The sequence below is a fragment of the Stegodyphus dumicola genome, chromosome 8 (assembly GCF_044657685.1).
Source record: "Stegodyphus dumicola isolate Sdum_Otavi_A_Nest chromosome 8, ASM4465768v1".
NCBI lineage: Eukaryota > Metazoa > Arthropoda > Arachnida > Araneae > Eresidae > Stegodyphus > Stegodyphus dumicola.
This window is the reverse complement of record NC_140775.1, coordinates 103,723,679-103,735,461: the sequence shown is the minus strand read 5'-3', so window position 1 is coordinate 103,735,461 and position 11,783 is coordinate 103,723,679. Positions and strand designations below refer to the sequence as shown.

General features: G+C 31.2%; 1 protein-coding gene across 3 annotated transcripts in view; it reads right to left on the bottom strand.

Annotated features, from left to right (window-relative positions):
* Positions 1-1,832: 1,832 nt before the first annotated feature.
* Positions 1,833-11,783, bottom strand: part of LOC118186823 (protein regulator of cytokinesis 1-like) — a 33,041-nt gene continuing 23,090 nt past the window's right edge. The window contains exons 3-4 of one of the 3 annotated variants that reach the window (XM_085822209.1): positions 11,121-11,582; positions 1,833-4,058 (exon numbers count right to left, since the gene is read on the bottom strand). In XM_085822209.1, the coding sequence (XP_085678335.1) occupies positions 2,073-4,007 (1,935 nt within the window). In that variant the 5' untranslated portion in view covers positions 4,008-4,058; positions 11,121-11,582 and the 3' untranslated portion in view covers positions 1,833-2,072. Of the gene's footprint in view, positions 4,059-6,043; positions 6,540-11,120; positions 11,583-11,783 lie in introns of those variants that run through there. The other 2 variants (XM_035356980.2, XM_035356979.2) reach the window with 2 other exon arrangements.

Here is an 11,783-nt window from a genome sequence, read left to right as displayed (position 1 = left end):
ATAATTAGGCTCAGCCATATGATGTTAAAAATAGCTTTTATTGAACCTCAGTGATATTTTTCATTTTCAAACACACATGTAAAATAAATAAAATTTTCAGATTTATTATCAAAATGCTACACCTAGCCACTTAATCAGAATGCAGAAAAGTTTGTTTTCAGCCTAACAAAACAAATAAAGTAATCATAAAAGAACATAAGTTGACATATTTTTTAAACATAAAAAAATTTGACTTAAATACTCTATTATAATTACAATCATGCATTCTATATTTATAAAAATTAGGTCTTTATGTGGGCTTTTATTAGCATAGATTTATATCAATGCAAATTTTTATCCATGTGCGCTATTTATCACATGAGCAGTAATTAGTTTTTTTTTTGGGGGGGGGAGCTTTTCTCACCTGCACTTTCAAAGAGTGGGCTTTTATCAGGGAACCCCTTCTTCCTGAGGCAGTAAACAGTCATGCTATCTCCATAACTGATTAACTAACAAATAGCTAAATATTTTTAGACCATCAGACACCGTGTGACTAGAACTGTAAAACAATAATTGCTCATAAAATTTCCAGATAAAAAAATAGAACTAGATAACTTTCAAGACTTACCTCATTTGTAATGCAATATCAGTCAGTTATTCGTAGAAAATTCTCTAAGAGACATTTCTGTCTTTATGCAGATGAGACAATATATTTTGCATAATTAACAAATATAATTTAATATACAATCTATCTAAGCTGAGATAATATCAGGATTCCTGAATTTGTAATATGTTTAATTATTTCAACACACACAAAAAAAGCACTTATCTTCATTATTTTTATGCATTGTTTAAATGTGACCAAAGCATATATTTTATGCATGAAAATTCACTGAAACAAAACTTGAACAAAGCTGTTTTAACTTGACTGTATAATGCAATACAATCAGCTAATGTAAAATTATTTATTACTTTTAATTCATTGAAATTTTTTAAATTCAGATTACAGTTTTTGCCTGTTTGAAGTATTTATTTGTGGCAATTAACTTGTTTTAATGTTAAAATTCTGGAATAAACTGCAATTATAATCTCAGATACAATTAAAAAAGTTTCCATTCTGATAAAATTACAACCTGTATAGGTAACACAGTATTTACATATTATCCCACTGACTGTGAATGTTAGCTATCATCGAAACATGAAAAGTGATGAAAATCTCGCTAAAAGTGCACCAATCATACTTGCAGAATCTTGAAGCCCCTTTATTTAATAAACAATACGTATTCAACTTGTTAAGTTTTTGTGCTTCATAAAAAGGCTTTTGCAGATTTCTACTATTTTGTTAGGTCCTTTAATTTTACCAGATGCTCTGTTTAGAAAGCTATGAATACAAACTTCCCATAGTCAGTTGTTCCTATATATCACTATTTTGTAGGTTACATTCAGCTCACTATATCTTGTCCATTAATGCAGACATTTTTTCATGGTAGGATTCCATACCTTTGTTGTAAATAAGCCACTGCTTACTCTATGTAGAAGACAGGTCACAAATTTTTATCATTTTTTCAAAAGGTAAGTAAAAATACAGTAATAACAATTTATAGCCCTGTTCATAAAAATATGTGTTTTATGAATTTAAATTCTTTGAAATGAAGCTCAAACATATCTGTTTTAACCTGATTGTATAATGAAATACAGTCAGCAAATGTATAAATGATTAATTACTTTTAATTCATTGAAATCTTTTAATTTCAGTTTAAAGTGTTTACTTTAGTGCAAGTAAATATTTATTTGTAGCAAATAACTTGCTTTAATGTTTAAACTATAAAGTCAATTGTAATTATAATCTCAAATACTATAAAAAGTGCTTTTATTCTGACAAAATTACAGCCTTTATTCATACTAAATATTTTACATAATAAAAACATATTTCAAATTTTTAAAAACAAACACCAGGTTAATCAGCTGAAAGTTCAGTAGGTCCTAAGTATTATGAATTAAAATTTGTCAGTTATTATAAACTATTCTATAATTAATTTCTTTTACAGACATTTCAAAATAGTGCGTTTCCTCTAAACATTTAGTCACACATTTTATATCAAAAATGGTAAACCTAACTTTCCCCTGGCTGGGGTAAGTTTTGCAGATGTTCTTGTGGTATTTCTTAATGACATACCAAAAGATTTTGCAGCACTTTTTTTTTTGCTGCGTCGCTGGCTGTTGTTCTGAGATATACGAGTTCCACCAAGCTTTCTTGAAGATAATACAGAACTACGATGCTTATTTCTTGATGACTTGTTTAACTCAGCAGCAAACTGGGTGTATGTGGTATCATTCGAAGAACCAGACACTGCTGTTTTATCATGCTGGTTTTTTCCTTTCTGTATTTTTTTCTGGCATTTGGCTTGGACAATACTATTTTGAGATTTTTTATTATTAGCAAGTCTATCCGTTCTGGAATGTAGTTTTCCAACTGTGTTTGGAGTTGTTTTTAAAACTTTCACATTTGGGGTACGGAATACTGATACACCAACTCCTGACTTAAACAATTTACTGGGTGCAGATTTTGGAGTGCCAGGCAAAAGTCTCTTTCCAGGTGTTCTTAAAGTGGTTTCATTGCCAATCTGTGAACGCATTTTGTGCCTCATGATCTTTTCATTCTCTTTTTGATTTATTCTGTCTTCCCACTGCCTGTTAATAAACTCTCGAAAATCTAGTCCAAAATATAGAAATGGTTTGCCTTTCTGAGCTTCATACTCTTCTATGTCATTAAATATTTCATTTTCTAAAGCTGGGAGATCTCTCTGCAACCTTCTTCGCTCTTTTTCTTCCTGTAAAAGATTTCCCCCTCTATTTTTGTATCGGTTGGGATCTGATGACTTATTTTCAAAAGCTATCAGTAAATCCCATAACTTCTGCCTTTTTGCAATTTTATTCACAATATTTTCAGTGTCTTTATAAAAGCTTCTCCATTTCTCCACTTCCATATCATGTGCCTCTAAGATTTCATCATTAAATTCCATTGTAGTAAAAGGATGAAATTGCTGTCTTTGTGTTTCAGAAACAAAACATCTATCCCATAAGCCTTCCAGCTCTTTTCGAAGATTTTCAACGTAACTTTGTATGTTTTGTTTTTTTATTTCTTCATATTTTTGCACTTCCTTTTCAATAGATTCAATTGTTTTGACACGACAGTCTGCATGCTGTGAAAGAAACAGCTCTTTTTCATACTCATTTACATTTAATCTCTGCCAGAGAGTGGTTAATTTGTCCATCAATTCTTTTTTCCTAGCTTCTAGGCCAGCTTTTTTATTTTGGACTTTGCATACAATATCTTCCAGGGCCTTCATAGTTTCATCTGACAGTAAGATGCTATCTTCTTTACCAGAGATAATATTTTTTTCAAGGGATGTTTCAGGTGACATTTCAGTTGTCTCTAAAATGGTAGTCAATTCCTTTCTGAAAGAGTAGTACTTTTTAAGACGCTTATCCTTTTCTAATATCAGCATAGTTATGTGCTGCTGAAGTTCATGCATATCTTTTTCAGATGCAAGGCCAGAAGCTGTAGAAATATTTAGAGGTGGTAAACCCAATCTTTTGCAATATTTTGACTCCTCGGAGCGAAGATCCTTAAAAGCTTTTATCCTTTTATGTTTTAATTTAAATAAATTTTCCACTTCAATACGTAAACGCTCTTCTGTTTGAATTAAAGATCCTTCTACTACATCATTTGCTGGTATATTTAATAATTGTGCAAGCTCCAATATTTGCTTCTTATAATTTTGTATGCGCTGCTTTATATCTTCATAGAAACCATTTTCCTCCTCTATTATATCCCGTAATAAATTCTGAATGTGGTCACTTACTACTTTAGCACGTTGTGATTTCTGCTCACCATCAATACCAAATTCGTTCCAAATAAAGGACAATTTATTGAAAGAAGATTCTATTTTTAAGCAGAGATCATTTTTTATTTTTTCCAGTATTGTTTCCTCAGAGGCACTTCCAGCTACGGATGTACGATTCATATTTCCGAGTTCTAAGCATTAAACCTTGAATGTTGCTAAATCAAAATCCACCTTTAAAAGAAAGATTTATTTAAATAACAAATTAGGAAATCTCAAACGCAGGTGTATGAAAGGCAAAGAAAAGTCATGAAAAACTTTACATGAGAATAAATCATACATTCTAAAATTTACAACATTAATCCATAAACGAAAAGAAAAGCAATACATTGGGGGGGGGAAGTTATGAATTTAACACTAAAGATAATTATAATCAGTTATGAATATTAGACAGGGTTGCCACTCAAACAGGAGAATGAAATTCCCTGACTTTTCCAGGTTTTCCAGGTGCGTTTCAAGAAAATTCCAGTCTATCCGCGTTATGTACGTTGGCTACGCTAAGAGGTAAATTATGGTATTACTTGTATTGTGTAGCAAATTCACTTAATTATTCAATAAATCCCAGAGGACATTTATTCTTAATTATTCTTGGTATACTTTGTTTGATAATTTTGTTTACTTTTCCACTTAAGAAACTTAATAAAATTTAAGATATATACATTGGATAACAAATGTATGTTTTATTTAATTATTACTCATGATCATCACCAGTTCAACACAAGGCTAATCCGGTCCTTATAAATCACAACGCAATGCTAAATAGTTAGGTTAGATTTTAGGTAAATTTAATTTGTGTGAAGTATGTTCTTAAAAAGCACCTTAACACTGGAAAACACAAATATAATTATAATAGTTTTTGTTTTCTCCATTGAAGATTGAGATTAGAATCCTCCCAATCTGCAATAAAATAAGGCTTTTTTTTTTTTTTGCAGACATTCTGCAGCTAAACGAAACAAAGAAATCTATTTTAATAAATTGAGGTATTTTATATTTAGTTCGCAGCATACATAAGAAAAAAATATGTGAATTAAATTTCGTGATGGTATGTCATCATACTGCTAGAATTAATTTCAAGATTATGCCAGAGAAAATTTCCTGAAATTTAGAAATATTATTTACTAATAATTAATAAATTTAGAGGGAAGAAGCATCATTAAATTATACGAATAACATAAAAATAAAGATAATTACTTAAAAATTGAATTAGAATAATCAACGATATTTTAGCGAATATAGTTATATTACATGGTTAGCCTAGATGACAGATTACTACTTTTTATTTTACTGCAAAATGGCAAGGTATTTATTAAAAAGAAAAGTTTAAAAAGATTTTGCGGTAAAATTCTAGTATACGGTAAGGCTTTGGCACGATTCTGAAAATTGTCGCCAAGACCAAAATGACCCGTTTACTGCGCATCATCATGTCGCCAAATCCATACATGGAGATTATTTTAACCAAAAAACGTCTATGCAAAGAATCTCTAATTCTTTGGTCTATGTAAAGAAGAAAATTTTCCATACAAGTAAAATGCTATTACGCCGCTAGAATGCGGAGGGAAAATTTGCCAAGGGATTTGGCGACGGAACCTGGCGGCTAGAATTTCCCTCTCCGCGATGTGTACCTGAAATTGAGAAACGTGTTAAGAAGAAACGTTCTTTGACAAAAAGAAAGCTACGAAAATCCGTTTTTAAATTATTGCGAAAAATCCAAGAAGAAACGTTTTATCAAAGGACGTTTCTTCTTGGATTTTTCGCAATAATTTTAAAAACGGATTTTCGTAGTTTCCCCCTCCCCTGAAAATTACTAACCTAGGAATTAATTTACTTGCGCCAAAAAATATTTTCTTTTAATTTAGAGTTTAACTACTTGCGCTAAGACTAAACTTCACGGTTGCGGTGCCGTGCGCTACAATATAGCAAGTGGTAAAGTGTCTCATTTACGCCGCTCCGCATCTGCGAGTGCAATCCAGAGCTGTAACTCGAGAAATAAACAATCTCGTTGTTAGGCGACGTGTGCACCATGTTATTTTCATTTTTGCGATAAATGCTTATCGACGTGGTGTTCACGTCGCTCGCAGTTTGAGACAAAAACATCTCGAGCGCAAGTGGTTAAAGAAATTTTAAAGGATATTCATTTAATGAACTCTTGACAACGTGACCTTCGAACTTCGACACCGGTTTCCAGCTTTGGCGGCAGATACATCACGCATGCACAGCTGTTTCCCTCTATGATGGAACGGAGCCATGTCTGTTGCAGAGAGGTTTTCCTTCTTTACAATACATATTCTTTGATTCTAACCTCCATGGTACCGTATACTAAGATTAAACCCATTTTGTTTTATACGAGAACAGGTACTTTCTTTAGTTCATGCACTGCACATGCGATTCTCGAGAATACTGGAAACCAAAAGTTGCGGGAAACTTGCTAATTGGCTCTATGCCAGCAGACACTCACGTGATACGAAATTCGCCAAAAAAGTTATCTCTTCCGACGTCGGCGCAAAAATCGCTTTTTTTGGCGGGATCATTGTATGAACTTCCCTGACTTTTCCAGATTTTGACAAAAATACTTAAATTCCCTGACTTTTCCCTGAATTTTTTGGTCAATTTTCGAATTCCCTGACTTTTCCCGGTTTTCCAGGTAGCGTGGCAACCCTGATTAGAACAGCAAATTGTTAACAGTTCGAATTCAGCAATAATGAAGGTCAGCAGTTAAATGAAATACAGAGAAGTCTCTAAAGTTCTTAAATGTTACAGTAGATATTTAGTAAGACTTATAATAAAAACAAATATTTGTTTCAACATTACAAGGAATCATTTACTTATCGCCTCCTCCAGCATATAATATTTAAGAAAATTTAGATTGATTGATGTTATCTTCATTAATGCCTAATATACTTGAAAAAACTGCCCTTTTTACCCCTATGAAGAAACTTTTTTTTTTCATATATCAAAAAAAAAAGTATATTTTATTAGCAAATATTTTTAAGATGTTTATCAAAGATTCATAATATGCTGAATTATATTTCAATAAGCATAGAAATATGACCAAAAAAGGATATGGAAAACTTTTCGTAACTATGTTTTCAGTGTGATACTATGTGTTTTCAGTGTATACTATATGTTAGATAAATTTAAATTTAGACCTATGAAATTATTACTAAATATCTACGAAACAACATATGATGGAGTATTTACAAAGTTACAGGATCTTGGCACCAAGAAAAGTATAAAGTAAAGGGCACAATATGCAACTTTTTGAAACTGAATAAACAATGGTGATCAAAGTGACACATTCCTCTTTCATGTAAAATTTAATTAATTGCAGGTATAAGAATAAAGGAAAATGGTACATTTTTATTTTAGTGGCACCCAACCATATATGGCAATTTTAGATTTGTGCCAAGATCTGTTATAATTTCGCCAAGTTTGTGAAGCGCAAATGTGAAAATAAAGAATACTCACATCATTTTCTAAGAACATATTTAAGAATTATTATACTTATAATTTTATCGCATGAAACTGTTTCAGTCAACTGTAGCCCTTTCACACATATTAAGCTATTTGTTACACCATTTCATGGACGCCAACGCCTCTGCCCAAGAATATATAAATCTAATGGCAATGACAAACAATATTTTGGAACAAATGAACAAATTTCCAACATGGAGATTCTTCTTCTTTTTGCAATTTTTAAGAAAGCATCTCCAAATGGTTTTGCCGTTACATGTTGCGGCCATTTTTCTATACTTGTTCGTCAGGTAAAAAACATCTTTCTTGAAAAAAATTATACGGCATCTGCCTATCTGCCTCACTCCTTGGTAAATTAAAGATCATTAACGTCATACTCACCCCCCCCAAAAAAAACTGAAAGTTTTCAGATTTTACATTAGTACAAAAAGGGACCTTTTTTTAACCTGTGTATTACCCTTATTTATTAAATGTTCTTTTTGCAATTTTTAAAAAAGCATCTCCAAATGGTTTTGCCGTTACATGTTGCGGCCATTTTTCCATACTTGTTCGTCAGGTAAAACATCTTTCTTGAAAAAAATTATACGGCATCTGCCTCACTCCTTGGTAAATTAAAGATCATTAACGTCATACTCACCCCCCCCTGTGTGTATTACCCTTATTTATTAAATGTTCTGTGTATTACCCTTATTATTTACCCTTCTGTGTATTACCCTTATTTATTAAATGTTCTTTTTGCAATTTTTAAGAAAGCATCTCCAAATGGTTTTGCCGTTACATGTTGCGGCCATTTTTCCATACTTGTTCGTCAGATAAAAAACACCTTTCTTGAAAAAAATTATACAGCATCTGCCTATCTGCCTCACTCCTTGGTAAATTAAAGATCATTAACGTCATACTCATCCCCTACCCCCGAAAAAAAAACTGAAAGTTTTCAGATTTTACATTAGTACAAAAAGGGACCTTTTTTTAATCTTCTGTGTATTACCTTTATTTATTAAATGTTCTTTGCACTTAAACTATAAAATTCAATTTAACAGCAATATCGCAAAATAATTTTAAAACGAGCATAACTTTAGAATTTCTGATATACAGTCCTGCGCGCTCAGTTCTAGATCTCCCGTTCTACTGATTCGTTGATGAAATTCAACTTGCATTTGTCATGTCTCGAACGATAGATCTAGGATATATATTAGATTTATATAAAGCACTGTTCTAATATAGGTATTTTGACACAAAATCAGACTTTCTGAAATGACAAGCCAATTTTTTTTTCCATCTTTCAATCTACAGCTCATATTATGTCAAACTGCTAAGTTTTGTAAAAAATCGCACAAGTAGTTTTTAAAAAAATTAGCTTTCAAAATTTTAGCTCCTCAATCTTAATTGAATTTGGTATATATTTGTTAATATCTCTTTTTTTTATTAAACTTATTTGATTCTTCCTTTCACATTTCAAAATTTAAGTTAATTCTAAATAAAATTCGCCCATTTTTTATGATTTATTTTTAAAATTAGTGTTTTAAAATAATTTTTATAAATTAAAAAAAAAATTGAATTATAACCTACACACTTTTTAATATCATCTTAATATAGATGTATTTCTAGACACACCTGCAAAAAAATTTTTTTATTCAAAATTTTTTAAGATATACGAGAATTTACATACCGGAGCATTTTGAAATTTGGCATATTTTTTATAAGCAATAACAATGCCAAATGTGGTTTACGTACTTTGTTAAAATTATTTGAAAGTATAAACGATGACTTTTTTTTGGCTCATCTGCAATGAAAAAAAAAAGGAAAGGAAAATAGGTTATTATAAATTAAAAAGTTCATCAAGTGAATTATTCTTGGCGCAAACTGAAAAAAAAAATGCACGAGGTAAATTTTTTTATTTCTCCGTAAATTTTGCACTAAATTTTACAAAATTTAATATTTAGGCATAATTTGAGTCGTAGAATCGAAATGTGAAAAAAAATTGGCAAGTCATGTCAGAAAAGTCTGATTTTGTGTCAAAATACCTATGTTAGAAAAATGCTATATATAAATCTAATATATATCCTGCTGTGCTTTCGAGATACGAAAAATGCAGTTTGAATTTCGTCAATCGACCCAGTAGAACGGGAAATATAGAAGTGACCCACCCTTTTTTTGTGTGCAGTGTACGTTATTCAAAATTTGATGGCTCTAGGTACTGTTGTTTTATCACAATGCAAGAAACATACATACATTTATAGAGATTCTTCACTACTTAATTTCTTTAAATATAATACAGGGCTCTAATATTTGGTGGCAACAATTTAAAAAGTGATTCGCCATTTATAGTGAATCAACGCAAAATTCCAAAATGAAATTAATAGCCCTTTGGGCTAAAAAGCAATAAATATATTTTTAAATTACCAATGCAAATTTGAAACCTAACCAAAAATAAATAATAAAAGAACACATGGCGTGTGCAAAAATACAACATGAGGCTAACATACAATTATATGGTGAGGTGTAAGAACATGCAGCCAGTGCTAGTATATGATCATGTGGCAAGGTATAAGAACACACAGCCAGATTTTGGTGAGATATCTTGGTTGATTCCCGATTCAATCTCAGTGGTCACTATAACAAAGAAGTACCAGAAAAGATTTAGAAATGATGTATTTTAAGCATGATTGACAAGTTTCTTCCATGGCCTGTCGATAGCTCAGTTGGCAGAGCAAGGACTGTAGGGATAATGAATCTTCTTCCATGGTGGAAAAATTCAGTAGGAAGATATGTTTTATTTCTTATTCCATATTAATATATTTATATTTTAGTCATATATAAATCTGCTATATTACAAATCAATTTAACTATTTTATTATAAGCATATTTAACTTTATTTGTACGCTTTCTCCTTTCTTGGTAGCATGTATGTGATCCTAAATACTTTAATCCTATGAATTTCAATTTTTTTGCATTGTTGTAGTATTTTGTTTTGTTCCATTTTTTTATGGTTTTTAAAATGAAACTTTTATGATTTATTTTGTGTTTAATCTAATTTGTGGCCACATGTCTTGCATTTAAGTGCTTATTTGTTGCACAGAATTATAGATCTTTTAATTGAATGCAAAGACTTTGAAAGAAGACGAGATATACACAGTTTCATTCCTAACTGGCTTTGACAACATTTAATCATTTTTCACCAACTTGGCAAGTTTCTGGAAAATTCGTGAAAATACATTTTCAAAAAACTGCAAACAGTTTTTCCAGAACCCATGCTGTGCAGTAAAAATATGGATTAGAGCTCGAGAGTTCAGTCATGAATGAGTTGTAAATCAGCTGTGAAATTTAACAGTTAACCGAATTACAAATTAGGATTTACCCTGAGAGTGATCTGAGGAACTTTATGATTTATTTCATGTGTTAAGAAGGAATTGATAAATAGCTGCAATCTCCTTGAATTATTTCCAGCTATTATTAGGGTGCATGTGTGCCAGTGATTTTGCAAATTTTCCAAAAAAATTACGTTATTTTTTCCTGCTTATTTGGACTCATTACTTAATGAAACATCAACGATCCTGTCCCTCGTAACAATACATATGTATATACTATTTAGCTTTTCCTAACAGATTTGCATTTATACCAGTGAGTTTGGATAGATTTTGAAAATGAATTCCAGTTCATAACTGCAAAAAAATTGGAAATCAACATATTTATCATATACAGAACATATAATCTACATACAGAAAAAGAGACAAAATTTGAATTATTTATTAAAAAACTACATACCATATACGCTTTCGTAATGTTAGGGCTCATGTAATGTCCACACTCTAACTTTGCAGATAAAATTCATGTAAAAAAAACTAAAGAATTTCTTACTTTAAAATATATTTTTCTTAACATCACCCTTTTTCTCTTCAGTCAATAATATTAGTCAGTAAACATTTTTAAAGAAAGAATATATGCATTTGTTTTGTCTTTGGTTGATGCCAGGATGGAAAACAGAGACTTTCCTTGCATTCTGGTGCAGCTGTTATTCAGTCATAACATCAACATCAGCAATCCACTCGGCAGACACGATAATAATAAATGAAGGCAGTCCAAAGAGGTTTTCAATACATTGGCTTCCAGAAAATACTGTTTTGTAATGAAATTACTTTCTCCTCCTTGGAGCATTCACATATTTCAAGCTTTCTCTTTTCATTCATAGTATCATTTGGAATTTGTAGTAGCTAGCAAGTAGCATGTCTGAAATGGGAAAATACAGCAGCTATAAAGCGGCTTTTAAACTGAAAGGTTATAGAATTTGTGCAGGAAAACAGAAAAAGAACAGCAGCAAGAGCATATAAGGTGGATGAAACGTGTGTGTACAGTTGGAGCAAACAGCAAGAACAACTGGTGGCAGCGAACAAAACAAAATGTGCATTTTGTGGTTTGAAATGCAAGTTT